The 19323-nt window shown below is 41.4% G+C and overlaps 1 protein-coding gene across 2 annotated transcripts in view; it reads right to left on the bottom strand.

Moving 5' to 3' along the window:
• Nucleotides 1–19323, bottom strand: part of GABRB3 (gamma-aminobutyric acid type A receptor subunit beta3) — a 196313-nt gene that overhangs the window by 110279 nt on the left and 66711 nt on the right. The window contains exons 2-4 of one of the 2 annotated variants that reach the window (XM_056498754.1): nt 11809–11856; nt 4733–4824; nt 4562–4629 (exon numbers count right to left, since the gene is read on the bottom strand). In XM_056498754.1, coding sequence (XP_056354729.1) covers nt 4562–4629; nt 4733–4824; nt 11809–11856 — 208 coding nt within the window. Of the gene's footprint in view, nt 1–4561; nt 4630–4732; nt 4825–4987; nt 5068–11808; nt 11857–19323 lie in introns of those variants that run through there. The other variant, XM_056498763.1, reaches the window with a different exon arrangement.

Below are 19323 nucleotides of genomic sequence, written 5' to 3'. Positions count from 1 at the left end.
CATGATGTTCAGTACTTAAGGTGAAGTATGAATCAATTCACCTAAAAATAATTATTTGTGTACCCCTATAGGGGAATATAGACACTATTTATTCTCAATGAGTAGTAACTTCAGTCAACCTCAGGGCAGCAGCTAAAACAGTTTTTCAGAAGGATGTCAAAACTGCCTTGAAAATCAGCAGGCATCCAATGAAGTCCATATGCATACTTGCAGTTTTATAAAGGCACATGCATAAAAATAAAAATTACAGTGTTAGCATAGAAGAGATTACATCTTTTTTTAGAGTGACAGCATAGAATAGATGACATCTTTTTCAGAAACAACAACTCATCTGTTTTAAGGTCTGACTTTATGTCAAACTAATTTTCTGACTACAGTATTCTCAAAACAGCAGGATGACTATATAGCAAATGATGCCTCCTGGGTTTTGCTGGTTTAATTTTATCAAAATTAGAGCCTTTGAGAAACCCTAGATGGACAACTCTGAAGTCCTCTCTATAAACAAAGACAATGCAGACAGTACTTCTGAGAGCAGTAGCACATTTCCTATTCTCTGCAAAACATTATCTCTAAGAAGAAAGGTTCATTTTTGCACTAATCCCCTTGTTTTCTCCATCCACTTTATAGCATTATTTCCCATAAACTATGAAAGACATTCTAAAATTATAGTAAAATGAAAGCACAGTACTTTAGTCTTCCAGCTATAATAATGACTTTAAAGAGGGGGTTATTTGGAGATGCAATGCATTGATTATTTAACTTCCTAAGATACAGAATGCTTGAAAATTGAATGCCTGGAACTAATGCATTTGGTTCACAGACCAAACATTGAAGAAAAATCAGACTGTTAAAAAATTGCAAATTGTGGACACTGTCTGAGTGGAAATAGGCTGATAGACTAGTAAAAGCACAAGAACTACTTTTTTTACAATTCATGTCATATGAGCAAAACACCTAAAAAACACAGCAAGAACAAAATACAATCGACCTGAATCATGAAAAATGAAAAAAATTACAGCTAAATAATTGAATTCTGACAACAGTAACCTTCCATAATCTTCATTTGTAAGATGACTTACAGTATATTCTCAGTATTACATCTGTTGTTATTATTGATGAGTATTTTGTTTGGAGATTCATATTTCTGTACAATTTATAGTGATTTTAAACACAATTATTGATGGCAGGCACAAAAATAGGTAGGTGCTTAAGTGTCTAGTTACACATATAATTTGTGAAATAGTCAAGTACCTATGGGAAAGAATGTGCAGGTTAAGGAGACTGACATATAGATATAGACATATGTGCAGGTAATTAACTGACTGCAGCCCTTCCCTGAGCAGTGCACTTCTTACATGCAACTTCATTAATTCCCCCTTGCTACCATATATATGTAACTTGAAGTATAAATATCAAATTATGTGATTTTTATATCATACATGTTTGCAATTTCAATAACGCTACTCAGAAGTTTCTAGATGTTGTGAAATCAAATAGAAACTGCTTATTTGCAACTTTTCAGTAAAACAAGTGGATGGTCTGCAAGCCTGATACTTGCATCTGTCCTCCTGATCCAGCTTAGCATCTCAGCATCAAAAAAAAAAAGAAAAATGTTAATCATTCCATGTAATCCAAGGAAGATGTACATGGCTATCAGTAAGTCTATTCTAAAAAAATATCTACAGGTAGCCTGGATGTATAGGGAAAAGGACTTAGTGATTTTCAACAGAAAAACTAAAACCACACAAATAAATTTTTAAAATGCTGGAAAGCTTAATAAACAGCTAGTAAATGAAGATTCATAGAGGAATATATTATCTATAAACCTACAGTTTGATTATGAATAGAAAAGAACATGATACAAGCTGTAATTCCTGTTACAAAGAACTGTCATCATGTCACTGAAAGCTACATTACAAGCTGCCTAGAAAGCAGCATAATAAAACTTTGTAATAACATTTTATTTATGTCCATGAAATTGAAGAATGGTGAATCTCTGGTTATTTTATTTTTAATACAGAGATGAATTTTAACAAGCTAATTTATAAAAGGTTACACCAATGTCTAGATTTAAATCAAAGGAATTAATGTCCACACTACCAGAGTTCACACTAAGAAATTCTTGTAACACATTTCAATAGCTGATGAGGCTAAAGGTCAACACTCACAGTATCTGTTTGGAATTAAATGAAAGAATATGTCAAAGTTTAAAAGTTTAGTTGGCACTCAGCAAGAAGTTCAACAGCTTTGCCTCAGGTCTTCAAACTAACTGGGCCCTTTTTTTCCCATCCAAATTACTACCTAGAATAAATACTTGAGTAATATTGAAAAGCTTCTTCATCCTTATTCACTGTTCATTGATATGTGCTCAAGAATCCTTGCACACCAGTAAAAAGTTACTTAAAACAAGTAGAAGTAACCAACTCAGGTAGTACATGAATACAGCTGGGCTTAGTCAAAGATGACTTCTTTTCCAGGCAGGTGAGACAAGCTCAGCTGAAATTCTGGTTGTAGCAAGGTTTTCACCAATCAGAAGCCCTTCCTGCTGATTCTTCCTGAAATAAACTAATACAGTTTTTATAATAAAAGTACTTTAGCAACTTTCTTCAGAAACACATTATTTGTTTCTGTTGCAAGATCTGGATTGACATTTTTCAGATTTCACATTGCTCCATGAGAGGGCACAGAAAAAAACACTTCTCTGCAGCTGCTCTGGCAACTAATGGGCAAGAGTGGGCACTGACTCCTGGGGCAGATGGAAACTCAAGAACTTGGTGCACTGACACACTGACCATCTTCTTGAGGAGCCCCCATATCACTGAGGATCTCACTACCCAGCCTAGCATAAGAAGCAGTGTAATTACTTACTTTTCCTTATACCCCTGCTACAGTAGGTTGGACAAGTTGTTATTTAAACCTAACAAAAGCTAGGGAGCAAAAAAAAAAAAAAAAAAAAAAGAACAAAAAGCAGCATACATCCCCTCATTTTCTTTCCAACCTCAGTATGCCTTTCTCTGATATTTATTGCCTCTCTGCCACTTCACATACACAGTGTTATATTTTAATTTAATGAGTCATGTAATGCTTCCCTAAGACTGGAACATATCCAGAGGTGGGGAAGGTGGCAGTGGGGATAGTGAAGTCAGACTTTTCAATTACTCTTCAGAGAGAAGCTTTCATTCAGCTCCCTTTTTTTTCTTACTTGAGAAGCAATCCTACAAGTACAGAAAAGCCTGTCAAACATATGAAGTGTCTCTGCAGTTGCCTGAATCTGCATGAAGTCTAAGACAAACTCTTGTAAGTAAGAATTATCTCATTTTTTTCCCTCCTGAATGAGTAGAAAGGCTGGCATTGGTGACACTTTTAACTGCAGACAGGTAACTGTATCTCTGTCAAAAGCATTTTTTAGAAGATGAGAAGTAGATCAGAAGTTTCTCTCGCAGAATTTCAAGTAGAGGGAGTGAAAGTAGTGGCAGATTAATGAAAATACAGGGATCATGTATCAAGTCAAGATATGCCAGCTTGCAACATTGCAACAGTGCATTGAAGGAGAGGTAGTGCAGTTCTAGTGTCAACTGTACTATAAGAGAGCTCAGTTTCCAAACGTGTACATATTATTTTTAATGCCATAAATATAACTACAGCATTGCAGAGTGACTGGTCTTTATACACGAGGTTTGCAAAAGAAAGAACACAAGGAAAAAATCTGAAACACAGAGAGAAGTAACGTGCTCAGGAACATGGAAAACACACCATAGATTTAGGATTAGGGCAAGAAACAGAAATTGTACCTTCTAACCTCGAGTCATCAAGGTATACAGACAAGAGGACCAAAAACGCAGAAAAGCATTAAACACCTCCCTGTGCCTCGAGAAACGCGACAGCCCTGCACAGCATCACTTTCCGAGACGAGACTAGACTACTGCTCTTCCCAAGTCCCTTCACAACCGCGCCGGCTCTGGGTGCCCAACGAGCCTTAAGCACTCGCACATGTCAGAGTTTACCCACAGGCAAGCTGGGCTGTTGGGATCTTTTGCCCCGAGCCGCGCAAGAAGCAGGGAGATGCCGGCAGCCGCAGTTCTCCATCAGCGGCCCCGGCAAGCCCGGCGGCCGCCGCCAGCCTGCCCCGCATCCCGCATCCTGCATCCCGCACCTCGCATCCTGCATCCCGCACCCCGCACCCTGCATCCCGCACTTCGCATCCCACATCCCGCATCCTGCATCCTGCATCCTGCATCCCGCATCCCGCGCCCCGCACCCCGAGGCCGCGGCAGGAGCCGGGGAGCCCCGGCCAGCTCCGGCCAACCGGGGTACAGGTGGAGAAGGAGAAGGGAGACTGCAAACAGGCGGCCCGGCACACCCGCGGCAGCGAGAGGGAAAAAGGGGGGAAGGAGGAAAGCGCGTCTCCAGGGAAATAAAGTTTTCAAGCGAAGAGGGCAGCGCTCGGAGCGCCGCGCAGCCCCGCCAGCACAGCAGCGACTTCGAGAGAAACGAGGGCCGGGGAGCGGGCGGCCGTGACCGGGTACAGCCCCGGCGCCGGCCGGGCTGGCCCGCTACTCACCATGTTGACCTCGGAGACCATGTCGATGCTGGCGATGTCGATGTTCATCCCCACGCAGACGGGCGGACCTGCGAGCAGAGCAGAGCAGAGCTTTAGCCGGACCGCCGAGCACCGCGGACAGCAGCGGGGGAGGGGGCACCGCCGGCGGCGAGCCCGGGCACGGCCACTCACCTCCGAAATCCGGCCGGAGGCGGATGTCGTAGCCCTTCAACAATTTATCCACAGTTTCTTTCACGAAGGACATGTTGCCGGGATCGTTCACACTGTGGGGAGAAAGAGACGGGGGTGTCGGGCGGGAGAGGCAGGAGCCGGGGTGCGGGGGGCCAGGGGCGACGGCGGGAGCGGGCGGGAGGGGGAGGGCGGGGAGCGCATCAGCTTGTTCCCCTGGAGAAACGCATCCCGCCGCCGGGGCACGCTGGCTCCTACCTCTGGGCGCAGCAGACCACGGCCACCAGGACGGGAGCAGAGAAGATCCCGAAGATCCTGCCTCCCCCAAAGCCCCACATCCCTCCGCTCCACGCTCCCTTCGCGCAGCAGCAGCAGCAGCAGCCGCCGCCGCGATCCGGCTGCCCCGGCTGCCGCTGAGGAAGAGGCGGAGGCGACAGTCCCCGTTCTCCCCCCACCTCGCCCTCCCCCCCCCAAAAAATATATCCCCCACCCCCTGCCCCGGCAGCACCGCCCGGCCCGCGGGAGCCGCCCGCGCACCCGGCTGCGCTCGCCCCGCGGCCGGACGCCGCCGAGCCCCGGAGGAAGCTGCCCTCCGCCGGAGCCCGGCCAGCCGCCTCCCTCCGCCCGCCGCCGCCCGCCCTGCCGCCTTCCCGCCAGCCGGGAGGCGAGGGGAGGGACGGAGGGAGGCAGGGCACCGCCGTCCCTCCGGGCGGAGAGCCCGCGGTGCGGCGCCGGGGGAGCGGGGCTGGCGGGGCCGGGGCGGGCAGCGAGGGGCGGCGGCTCCCCGGGCACCGCCTCGGGGCACGCCCGGGCTCGGCCCGGCACCGGCACCGCGGGATGTTCCCGCAGCCGGCTCCATCTCCCCGGGGTAGGAGCGGGACTGCGGGCTAGCACAGCCCGCAGGGTCCCGCCTGGAGCCGGGTGAGAGGGTCTGCCCGACTCCATCCCTCTGTCTGCCCGATGCCGTCCCTCTGTCCGTCCCTGCCCCTCGGCCTGCCGCTCTCTTGGGGGACTGTGCCCACCTGCCCTGGGGCGCATCCTGGGAGCGATGCCCGGGTGAGCCTTTGGGGCGGGAGAAGGAGCCGGGCTGGGAGCTCTGCCTTGACCTGTCTGTGCCAGGGCCAGGGCTCAGGTGTGCATGTGCAGTGCCGGCCTGAGGCTCCTGCAGCCTGCGAGACTGCCGACTGCACTGACCGAGAGGGACACGCTTTGCCAGGCAGGAACTCTGCTGGGTTCAAACCGTGTGCAGCCAGGCTTGTCATACGGGACAGTAATGAAGGGAAATGGAACTGCAGCCAGATATGTGAGAGTTGTCACCTGTGAGCTTCTGGATGCTCTCAACTTTGTCTAAAACATTGGTTAGGTGAAAACAGCACGGTTGTTATTATTTTCATCTTCTTCCACGTTAATTAGTCCTTTCAGCAAGACTTATTGGCATGGAAACAGAAGACTGTTGACTTAGGTATTGGTTTTGGTTGCAGAGGCAGCTCCTCACCACTGGAGCTCTTCACCATGCCCTTGGCCAGCTTCTGATTCTGGTCACATTGCAATCAGTGGCCACTGGTCCATGACAAAGCACAACATTTCAGTAGCCAAGGGAGAAAAGCTTTGTCTTTCTTTTGCACTTTTTCTCTCAACCTGCTTTTTCTTCCACACATTCTCTTCCCTTCGAGAAACTGCTGTGAAAAGGATGAGTAGTGCCTTGGTGTTATGTACAGGTGAGAAAACATGGATGGCTTTTCCTCTCTCCTCAACAAATTATGGAAAGACAAGTGCAATCCATTGTCCTGACCTTGCTGCTGTTGCAGTTAATAATAAAGATCCAAATAAAAGAAGAAGCAGGCTCAGTTTTAAAAATAATATTAAGCTCTATAGGCAATGCAGAAAAATATAAGAGTAGGAGAAACTGAGTGTTGCCAAATCTTGTGATTTCATGTTAATATTTGGATTTTTAATAGTGCCATAATTACTATGATTATAAAGTAAGTGAAAATCTTAGCTTTTATTTAAAAACCTTATTAGGCTTATGATGAAAGTTTGTGGCATGAAGCTACATGACTCAAGGGCTCAAAAGTGAAAAGTCAAATAATAAGCAACTATATAAGTAATTTTAAGGCCCTGGGTCCTGATGTTTTTTTAATGCTATAGATGGGCAGTATTGAAGACCAGTTTTTTCAAAGACTTCAGAAGGAGTAAATTTAGGAAAGGGTACTAATTCAATTCTGTCCCCCTAAATTCTGAAAGAAAGTATTAAGACCAAAGAAAATATTTCTTATGAAGATTTTAACGTGGTTTAAAAGCACATTTAAACACTAATAACTTTTCTTAAATAGATTGTCAGTTTTATAACAGAAATAAAAAAAGTTAGAGTGCACTACATCTGATTAATGTGCTATCCTGGTACTTTGGAAACACATCTGAGGTAAGAATGAATCCACAGTGCTGTAGAGTCTGTCATATTTTATCACACTTCATTTAAGTATTTGTCTTCTTGATCTTACAGAGCAACCAATTACTTGGGAACAACACAAAGATAATCTAGGCTGGAGCTGATGGAACAAGGAAGTATTTAGTGGGTTATGGAGCATTTGTTCCTTGGGACTCTGGGTTCAATTAGGCTTAGCAGTGACTGAAAGATGTTAAAAACTATAAACAATCAATGCATTTCATGAAAGGAACAAATCATCTTGACTTCTCTGTGACATGGCATTTGCAGTGAAAGTAGCACTGTGGGTTTTGTCTGCAGGAAAGGCTCAAAACTAAACTTCAGTGGCAGTGGACTGGAGGTGAAACTCAGCAGAGACCTGCACCAGGCACAGGATTCAAGGAAATAGTGGAAGCACAGGTTTCTGGAAGGCTATTTAATGTGGAAAATATGGAAATAAAGAAATAAGGAAAAAATATGTCATAGAAATAGACTCCTTGTCCTGCCCCAGAATTCAATATCTTGACTTTGCTTCTGGAATGAGGCTCCCAAACATCTCCTTTCAGAAGGCAAGCAGGTTATTTCAAGACATAGCTGGAAGGAGTCTGGACACTTTTATTCACTAAAGCAAAACAAAGCATCTAGTCACAACCTGTAGATTGTCCATACAAGAAATTCCCAAAAATGTATCTCCTGAGATAAGGCCAGACTCCAGGATCTCAGGGTAAACTTCTGTTTTTTGAAAAGTTCCACTTTTCAGCAAATAGTTAGGTAGGCTAGAGGGAAGGAACTAACATAACTTGTGGCCTGGTGGTTTGCCTGTTGCCTGGGAAATGCTGTTATTTCATAAATAATCCAGCCATTCATGAATTAATTACTGGATAAAATAAATCAGTGTTCAGTGGTGTAAGGAACAGAACCTTGTAGGTGCCTTCATCATTGCTCATTCTCACTCCTTGCTCTTTTTCCAATGTACAGTCTTTCTGTCCCACTAAAACTATCCCTGTAAAATATGAGACTTTGAACATTGTGGTTCAGGGACTAAAAATTCATGGCATTTTCTACAACTTTGATGAATGTTCCAACCTCTGGGCCACTGGACAATTAAGATCTATGGTCCTGGTCAAATTTTGTTCAATGAGACAGGCACAGCATGTGTTCATGACTTCCTCAGCATTGCCAGTATTGTAAAGGCCACTTCATCAATGGATAAGTCTAAACTGCAAAGGTGAGTGTTATGTGTGAAGGAGCAAAAGGACTGTCCTTTCTGCAATGCAAATAAGTGTGGATGAGTACAACTGCACATGAAACAAGTTCTTGGGGCAAGTTGGATTATAATGGATTCATCAACTAGGTCTGGGTTAGCAGGTACTGGTCTCTAGAGCAAAACTCTTGTTGCTGAGGATCTGATATCCATGCCATACACACTTGCTTTTTTGGGTTTGATTTTTTTTTTTACCCCATTAGGAAGAGTGGGGAAATCTGGTCCACTAGACTAAATGCTCGGTAGCAGTTAGAGCAATGTGCTGCTGGGGTGCATTTTTCAACTTAGTTTGTTCATGCTCATGTACTCTGAGACTGCTCTGAGATGTGAAACAAAGCACAGCAAGTAAGAATGATCAAGTGATTCACTTTGCAAGCACAGTCCTGGTCTGCAGTAAAATGCTATGTAGATGCATCCATCATCTCATTTCAGAAGGAGCTGGAACAGAGCACACTCAGCCCTTGTCAAAGGACACAAATGGTTTAAGGCAGTGGGATTGGAATGAGAAGCAACTCAAAACTTTGGAACGAATTCCAGCTTCTTTCATCATTGTCAGGACTAATGGAGATACAGCAGAGGAGGCAATGACAGGGAGGCTAGAGAAGAGGAGAGGTCTGCTCACAACTGATGCATTTGCAGTACTACCACTATCAGTCAGCAGATGTAGGAGAAAGCCTGGCCTGGGAATCAGGGAAGAAGTATTTGATCACACCATACAATACATCACTGAACTCCTGCACTGGGAAGGGATTTACTGATGAAATGAACTTAACTCCACTTACAGACTGAGGTCAGAATCACTTATCAAATATTTTCCTTTTCATTTTCCTTTCTGGTTTCTCTGTTATTTAACTGATTTTGACAAAGATCCAGTCTCATCCTGAAGCAAACTGCAATCACAAAGGGTTCAGAGATACAAAAGAGACTGAAACTAAAAGAAGGTGGGAAGAATTGCTGTTATGGTTGAAATGTTGTCTTCTGAGGAACACAGGATATTAATCTTACTAGGCTGAGACCCATGCTGCTGCTTACCTGCTCTGCCTTGCAGCAGTTTTAATAGCCTGCTGGTTTAACCTGCTGAGAAGGTGTAATTAATAAAACTGGCTGGGAAAAATACACAAGAAAATTTTCAACTCTTTTTTTTTTTTTTTTTTTTTTTTTTTTGGCTAAACCTAACTTCTTTTTCACTTGATGAAATCAAAACTTGAGGATAATTTTGTCAAAATACCATAAAACTTAAAACTTGTATTTCCTTCAGAAAGCTCAACTTTCTTATTTTCTGCCCTACAGTGTCTCAGCAGAGGGAGAGCTTTAGAGTGACAGGCAGATGCTGGGAAGCTTTAGGGCTCAGGCAATACTCTGCACTTTGGCAGTTTTTTACACTGTGTTTTGCCTGTTCAGATAATGAGGAGTGGTTGTTGGACACTCTATGTGAGGAGAACAAGATTATGTTTATTTACTATATATATTTATCAGAAATTGTGTGTAATATTTGCTGATGTTGGGTAATACTCAACAGTTTTTTTAACTGGCAGTGAGTTTATACTATTGTCCCTGTTTCTTTCAGACAGAGTGAAAGCAGCATTGCATGAATCCATGTGCTTTGGTTGCATAATTTGTTGGTTTACAATTAATTATACAGAAATATTAATGGTGTTATGTCGACAGTTCTGATGTAGTGGAGATCTGAATGTTTCAGTGGGCCACATGAAGAATAAGTTATTAATCCATATGAGTAGTGGGGGAAATTTGCCTTTAATAAGAGGCTTGACCCAAATTGTCTTGAACAGCTGTTTAAATTTCAGATGGTTTTTTTTTTCTTCATATTCAAGAACATAGAACAAAAATTTGAATTATCTGAATGAATTTAAAAGAGAATTCCTGCAACATTCCATTCCTCATGCAGAAAAACCTCTGGATTATGCACATAGTGAGTCAGACACATCAAAATAAAAATCCATTGACACTTTGGCAGAGGAAGAAATAATCATGACTTTTTATAATTCACATTTTTTCATCATAAAGATTAATGATTATGCACTGAAATAACACAAATACATTAAAGAAGCCTGTGGTGCATTAGAAATACTACTCTTTTAAGTCTCTGTCTGGATGAAAACAGAGTCTTTTGAGAAAAACAGACAAGTAACTGAGTTACCACATTTTTTATTTTTTTACTGTAACTGCAGCTGAGGAAATGCTATTTTATATAGGACTTCTTTGTTAAGTTTCTACATGAGGGGATTTATCTAAATCCCTTTGTCAGGAGCACATTATTCTTAACAAAACAATATGCAACAGTTAACTTTTTTCTCTAAGGCTATATCAGAAGGATACAGTCCATATGTTTATGTTTATCAATACCTTTATGAATCTTATTTGTCATAATTATTGGTTATGCAAGTTTTTTACTAACAGCAGCCAGAATTCCAAGCTAAGATCCCAGCCTCGTTTTGCAGGAGATTATACAGAGTGAAGAAGGCAAGCATGAGGTTTTTTAATTCCTTAAATTTAATATTATGTTTATTTAAAGGAAGATCAAGTCAGGATCCTAACTGATGCATCTGTATTAGGACTAACTAAAGAACCAAGATGTTGGTTCCTGGCATTTTCATCCAAATGTCTCTGTGAATTTTAACAGAGGAGAAGAGGACAGACAAGGAAAAAAGCCACCAAGGGGAGAGAAGTGCAAACACTTCCATGTAAAACAGGATAAGCAATGAGAAGGAAGTGAAGTGAATTTTTTTCCTTTTCTAGACACAATTGTGGAAGTGAAAATCCAGGGTAACAAAGAAAAAGCTGTAGGTAGAACAAAGTGAAAACCTGATGTATGTCTTGCTCTTTGAGAAGGACACAAATCCTTTTTTGCTTACTCTGAGGAGTGCCCTTAACAGGAACCAGTCCATGAAGGGGAAAGGCTTCAGCATGTGGAGGTGTGTTTATCTGCATCCACAGCCTTCCCCTGCCAGGGCACAGAGCTCTGCTGGTCTTTCTAAATGCATCCTCTTTCCCAAGGCTGTGCCAGCTAGCCCTTCTCTCTCCTTCCCCAAACACTGGCATCAGAGGCAGACACAGCTAAGCTCATAATACACAGATCAGGATCGTGGGCAATATTCCATCTGTGGAATAACATGTAAATTAAGCTGGTTGTGTAACAGTATTTCTTTGTCATATGCAGTGTACACAGAGGGGGAAACCATTATATTTAAAGGGGAATCATTATTAGGTATGTATAGAATTGTGTCTGATGGGTTAACATGTTTTTCATTTTGCCTTAAAAATTACTTCATGGCTCGGGAAAAAAGCGTTAATAATAATTTTAACATTTTGAAGGATTTACATTCTATTACAGATAATAATCACATGCATAAAGTACTTTTAGTAACTCACCTTGTGTCATAAATTGCATATAGTTTCTTGTTTTCTTCAACTGCATTCCTAAAAAGAGAGAAAAAGAGCATATTAGTTGCATGCCTCATGTTCATTGCCAAAAAACCCTCCTTGTTTATGGCTCTAAACATTTTCAGGCCATCATTGTAGAATCTAGAAATGGGGGAAAAAAATAACCTGTAAATTGACTTGTTCAACCCTTCACATGACAAGATTGTAATAATCCTTTGGAAATTGCCTAAGTGGGTTTTTAATTATAGATCCATGACTTTGTTGCCAAGAAATGAAAAATGAAAAAAATAGTAACTGCTTTTGTGAAAAACGCAATGAAAAGATATGTTTTTGATGGAGATACAGAAATAATTTTCAGCAATGCTTTCCAGTTGATCCAGATGAACATTATCCAATTCAGTTATTTCATTATTTTTTTAATAAATAAGGCTAAAGAAATACATTTAAGTCTAATGCACTGTATTCAATGTGAGTAAATAACTCTGATATTTCAAATACTTTTAGGTATTAAAACATTGAGGTTCATATATAAAAGGCATATTGAAAATTTGAAGCTGGAGTCTACATTTTTGAGCTTTTTCAATTGAAATCATGTGACTTTGCAGAACACATTTTGCATTCTTTAACTAGAGAAAAGAGGGATTTTTTCCTGAACTTTTTTTGTTGCACTGTTTCTGAATATGTGGGAAAAAGGCACTCTTCTGAAATAGTGCTAGTGATTTGAGGCAGAGCAAGAAATGATGCCTGAAATGTGTTGGCTTTGCTGGAATCAGCAATAAAATATAAGTTTTAGCTAAGTAGTTTCTGAGAAGGCGTGATGAATCTAAGAGGCACTCCATAATAAGTATTGATCTGTATCTTGCAATCTGATTTATGTCTCTGTGCATTACTTTACCTGTCTGCTTAGAGAAGTTAAAGAGAAGAACTAAAAGCATGGGGTAAATGATCCTGAGTTTGGATGCATTAAGCTCCACTTACATGGGAAAGTTAGATGCTGGGTTTGGTCCCTGTTCTGGTTATGCCTTTTACATTAAATATGCACTGGCTAGAGGGTATTAGCAGCTGAGTTTTGTGAATGCTCAACTCTCTTGTGCATTGGGTAAGGGGGTGTGGGGCCCCTCTCATGTCTGGATCTCCCTGGAATAGCCAGCTGTGTAAAACCCAGCAGGTAGTGCTGGGCTGGGCTCAGCTTGGCTGCCACCTATGGTCCATTTAAGGTGCCCTGAGGTACCTGAGACAGTGCACCAAGAGAAGAATCCCCAGCTTTCTATACAGAGCCTACATCAACTGAGCTGAGTAGATCTGTGTTGACATAATGGGAACACCCAGGTCTCGTGTAGACACCTACGCCTAATCTTCAGATTAATCCTACTCCAAATTTCACAATATCTTATGTTATTTTGATTGTTCTAGCATCTGGATTCACAAACCACATTACTCTGGATCTAAAGATCATAGTATTGTATGCCTGCAAGCACACCTGGGCATGCTCTGTTAGGGTTTGTTTGATGTTCTCAAGTGCAGGTTCATTTATTCTCCACACTTCTTGGCTCTCTGCTCCTCTGTGACCCCCATTGAGCTCAACAAAGGAGAGAGAAAGGGAGGAATAGCAGAGAAGTAGCATCTGAAGCCTGAACACTGACCCAAATACATCTTCTGATTATAGTTAGGGATCTCATTCATATTGGTAGAGCCACATGGTCAATGCTGAGACAAGAAGATGGCTGGGCTCTTTTCTGTGCAGATTGCAACTTGCTGCAAGGTACTGGAACATCCACTGTGTTTGCAGAGGCCAGATACAGAGAGTTAGGGAGCAAGCTCAGCCTTCATCATCCTTTTTAGGACTATGCTCCCAAACACAGCCAGATCTGGGAGACGGACACACATCAACCTGTAGCCATGACAACTGGAATGGGACCTACAGCAAATTAGCTATGGGTGGAAGAGGGCAACACTTCTGAATGAAAATCCAGAGTACAGATGGAATAAGTATCTGGTTTCCCTCTCATTACCCAAATAGATCCATATCCGTGAGATAAAAAGAAATTTGAATACAATAGTGTTTCCTTAAATTAGCAGATTTGTGAAAATTTTCAGAACCGGGCAATGCATCATATGTGAGGCCGGTCTGTGTTTATAACTTTTGACATCCATCATCAAAAATGCCAGTGGCAGGATAGAATTAACTTAGCTTCCTTATTGGTAGAGGGATGATAATGGAAAAAGGAGATCAGGAAAACCATCAGGCAAACATAACAGAAAGAATCAAATTTAATTTTTTAAGTGTTGAAGTTTCAAAATCAGCTTTTATACAGACTGATAATGCACTCCATTTTTTTCTTCTCTTGCAAAAAAACTATAGACACATCTTAATGTTGAAATTCTCATATTCAGCAGAGTGGTAAAATCATGTGGTCTCTGCACTGAAAAATGCCTCCTTGTGAATGAGGACTAAATGGAGTTCAGGAGTCTCCTAGCATGGCTCTGTCTGCCTGGCACCAATAGAAGACATGATTCTGAAAGTATTACAAAAGTAAATCCCCCGTCACAAAAGCAGCACATAAAAAGTACTTATATTAAAAGCACTTTGTTGTATATGAATATCATTATATAATTGATTATTCCCATTAAAATGCTTTGCCTCCTTATCACAACTTTAATAAAAGAACAAAACTGCTTTGAATATTATGCATGCACTTGCCTAGAGCCACTATTAGGCAGAGAGGCTCTGTGTGCAGCCAGGCAGTCGTTGATGGTAAATCAAATGGAGGGCATATGGCTTCAGTATGGCTGCTGGTCGAGTTTTTGTTGCTAGAAAGAGCTAATGTTTTGCATTTAGGATTATTAAAGTCACAGAAATTGTAGTTGATTTTTCCTTTTTTTTTTTTTCCTCTCCAGCTCTCTTGAAGTCCACTCAATATAACACAGAAAATCATGCTAGGAACAACCCTTGCTGGAATGTTAGGACTCCCCTGAACTGCAAACTTAGAATGTTGAGTGTTTTTATAAAGAACACACAATTTCTGGATGATACCATGAGTCAGAATGCCTCTGGCTGGGATTCCTCCTTGCTGATGTAAGCACCAAAGATTAAATGTGTAAGTCTGAGCCAGTTACCATGGACTACTTTAATAATTGGTGAGGACAGCAAAAGCAAGTCCAAAGACTAAAAGAAACTCCAGAGGCTGAAATAGACTAAAATAGTGTAAATTAATCACCCTCCAGAAGTACCTAATAACTATGAACATATAGCCCATAGCTACCAAGACATCTAACTTTTGGGTAGGTAGTATTGCCTAAGATATATCCCATTTATGTGATTTAATGGGAATGAAGGCAAGATCTGTTTCAGTACATTGAGCATATTGCCCTACAAAAGTTTACTAGCCCAAGATGTCTTTAGGTTGGAGTTCCATGAAGAATATCTCTGCTAATGTTAGTGGGCAGCAAAGAAACAGAGAAGCTGCTAAGTTAATACTTTATTTCTGGAATTGCTGGAGTCTTTTATCCAAATGTAAGTAGAATTTTAAACAAGGATCATCCTTCCTCCTGTATTAAGGCCTCAATACAAAGCAGTCCTGGTGGATGAGAGGCTGGATATGAGCCAGCAATGTGCACTTGGAGCCCAGAAAGCCAGTTTTATCCTGGCTGCATCAAAAGCAGCGTGGCCAGCAGGGTGAGGGGGGACACCCCAGATGGAGTGGTGCATCCACCCCTGGGGTCCCCAGAACAGGACCTTGGGAGCAAGTCCAGAGGGACACCAAGATGATTAGAGGGACTGAGCACTTCTCCTATGAAGGAAGGCTGAGACAACTGGGCTAGTTCAGTCTCAAGAAAAGAAGGCTTTGGGATGACCTAATTGCAACCTTTCAGTGCCTAAAGAGAATGTATAAGAAAGATGGAGAGGGACTTTTTACAAGAGGATGTAGTTACCAGACAAAGAGAAATTGATTCTAATGAAAAGAGATCAGATAATCTAGATCAGATATTAGGAAAAAAAATCAAACTATATCAGTGGTGAGGTACTAGGATAGGTTGTTGAGGAAGCTGTGGATCCCCATCCCTGGAAGTGTTCAAGGCCAGGCTGAGTGGGGCTCTGAGCAACCTGGTCTAGTGGAAGTTGTCCCTGCCCATGGCAGAGGGATTGAAACTCAATGATCTTTAAGGTCCTTTCCAACCCAAACCATTCTATGATTTTTTACTTCAATGCTAATGAATCACAGGATGCTTAACAAGCACTCTTGACATTATGTATCTAACAGAATGATTCAGTGTGAAAATATAGAGACAAAGGCTTTATAGCTTGTAAGACAATGCTAGTAAGGAAGTGAGATATTTTAGCTTCAGATTTGAAAGCATCTGAACTTGGAAGGCCACCACTGAGAAAAAAATACTTGCTATTTCTTCTTTGGGAAGAATTTTCAGAGTACATCTCACACAAGCTATTTACAAACAGGAATAAAAGGAAATGTGATGCTAAGCTCCCTCTCCACTGGCTCGGGGAATGTACTCCTCATTATGTTTGAGCCTTATTCACTTTGAAATGAAGAAAATAGAGTTGTTGGTTGACCCAGAATACACAATAGAGGCTGATTGAAGCCCATTCCACATGGCTTTGGTGCAGTAACTACTGGCTGCAATGACAAAGCCCAACTGTACATCTTCCTCCCTAGAGCAGCTGATTCTGGGCTTCTGACTCAAGACTTTTCAACCCACTTTGCAAACTCTCCTGCCAGAAACTTCAGAAGCAGTGAGGCACTTGAATCAATGAGTCAATAAAATTCACTTTTCCTGGGAGGTTCAACCCTTGCTAACCATGTTAGGTATTCAAGGGCATCACTGTCATATAGCGTGATAGGCACTAACTAATTATTTTTAGTGCCTAGAAGCCTATCAAGAAAAGTAAGAAAGTACAGACTGAAATGTCAAATGCAAAAATGGGAAACTGTGTTTAAAACTCCCAGGATATTGTAGACACAGTTATTGAATTACCATTGTAGATCTGCTGAAACCTCAGTAAGCAGCAGACGATGGAGGTTTTTGCTATAAATATAAGATTCATATAGCTATCTCTTATTTTTTAAAATATAAATTAAGTGGATGCAAGCCAAGTTTTCATAAATAATGCCAAAAATGTTTATGTATGAGCAGCTTAAACTGTAGCTCTAGCTGAAATAAATGTTTCAGTGAACATGATTTTAAACATGATTTATTCAAATGTTATGTTAAGTAAGCATTCAATATGCTTTTATGTAATACTGATGCCCAAGTTACATGTAATTATGATGACATTATAGCATCCTTGATCTTTCATAACCTCTCTAGAAATTCATTTTTCCCAGCATCAAGCTCCACAAATAGTATGGAAGTGACAATGTCACATAGTATAAATGGTTACCAGAACAATACTCTTCAGTTCCACTTCTATGAGGGCTAGCCAGTCTTGACTCCTTTTGACATCAGCCATAGATGGGAAGTTTAGTACTGCTCAGAAACATGCTAATGAATTAGCAAAAAAACTGTTTATTGGCATGTCAGAGCAAGATAAGAAAGATGAAGCAAGACTATGTCAAGTTGTGGACTCCTGTTTGTTCATGTTTAATCACTGGTATTTTTTAATGTGTCTAGTTCTAGTTCACCTTGTGTTGTTTCTATAGGATTCTTTTAGCCCACAGAATTCATCATCTCTTTTCTTTTTAATGCATTCTATTTCCAAATATAAAAATAATGGGCATAGGGAAAGACATGAAAATACACTCAAGACAAGTGTGTACATTTTCCATTATCCTTACACGAAAGATCTCAGTGTCACAGCAAATAGTTTAGTGAAGGTTCCAGCTCCATGCTCAGCAAAGGTCAAAAAGGCAAACAAATGCTAAGAACAATGAGGGAATTAATAGAACAAAACAGGATCAGTACAGTATTGTAGAAATCTGTGTTCTACCCACACCCTTGAAGCTTCATGCTGTTCCCTTCCATCTCAAAGAGCTTGAGAGCTCAATAAATGTACAGGAAAGAGGTACAGGGATGATCAGAAGTATGGAATGGAATTGGTAGGAAGAAAAAGACTTAGGCTGAGACACTTAATCTGGAAGGCAGTTGAGGAAGGAGAGAGATGATGGATGTACATGAAGCCATAGGCTGCCCAAATGATTATTTGCTATCACATGTTTTATAAAGAGCAGAGAAGCACTCAGATGATCAGGCAGCCAGTTTAAAGCAAACAATATGAAGTCCTTTATCACACAATGCATAATTAAATCCTAGGGCTCATTGCCAGAGGAAGCTGTGGAGGTCAAAGACATAAATGGGCTCAAGAATCCATTAGACAAATGCATGGGAAGAAGCTCCATCAGTAGATATTAAGATCAATGATGTGAACTCACCCTCTGCCTGAGGAAGTCCATAAACCTCAGACTGCTTGAAAATGAAAGTTTATACCTGGGAAAGAATTGGGTTTTATCTGCCCTGTTTTGTGTCTCTTTCCCAAGGTACTACTACTGTCCATTGTCAGGGGACAACAGACTGAGACAATGTTGTGTTGGCTCGATTCAGTCTGGGAATGGTTACCTTCAGTGCAATCACAAATACATGTTTCTGGCTTACCATGAGCCAGTAGTTGAATAACTTTCACACCTTAAAATGTCTGTTCTTTTCATTACTACTCTCTCCACTGGTCCAAATAAATCACTGATTTTACTTCTCTTACTTCAGAAATTCATCCTGTTGCATATTTTTTATTTCTACACTTTGATCCTCTGAAGCACTTGCATACATCCCAGGGTGATAAAAAGTTTGCCAGTGTCCTTCTAACTCTCCCAAGGTATTAGAGGGCTGTTGTAAAACATGCATTTGCTCAGAAAGAAAAAAATTCAGATGCAGCTAGTGCTCATAGAAACATTTGGAAATAAACCTCTTTACATTTCACAGACCCGATTATATGTTCAATAAAAGTTCATCCACATCCTTATTATAAAAGATGTGATGTATATTGAATTTTAAGGTATATTGGGGTTCATGTCAATTTTGGTGGCAGAAGCAATTACAATTTTAAACAAAGCCTACTCTCTCAAGCTCTTAAATTCCTTGTAAGTGTCTTGTTTTTGTTTTTGTTTTTTCAGTTTTCAGAGGGATTGAGTGTTTCCAAGCAAAGTACATGGAGGCAGAAGAGAGCCCTGAGTTCTTATTCAGGCATCCTAGTGGGCACTGTGCATGTTTCTCAATGGCCCATGTTACAAAATGAGGAGGTCACCTTGGCCCAGCATCATGACAGTTCTGACTGAAAGCAGGTGCTGCTAACATGCTCTGTGCTGAACCCAGAGCTGTTGTGCAGTAGCCATGCCAATGAGCACATCAGTTTGACAGGGCCCGTTAGATACTCCTCAGGTACTTTTACAGCAAAAAAATTAAGGTGCCCTTGGCCTCCAAAGAAATTTCTCTGGCTCAGTCCTTGGATTTTTTAGGCATCCACAGAAAACCAAAAATATTTTCTTTTGTTGGTTT

Source organism: Oenanthe melanoleuca, chromosome 1 (assembly GCF_029582105.1).
Source record: "Oenanthe melanoleuca isolate GR-GAL-2019-014 chromosome 1, OMel1.0, whole genome shotgun sequence".
NCBI classification, from domain to species: domain Eukaryota; kingdom Metazoa; phylum Chordata; class Aves; order Passeriformes; family Muscicapidae; genus Oenanthe; species Oenanthe melanoleuca.
The sequence above is the reverse complement of the archived record's forward strand: the minus strand, read 5'-3'. Positions and strand labels throughout refer to the sequence as shown.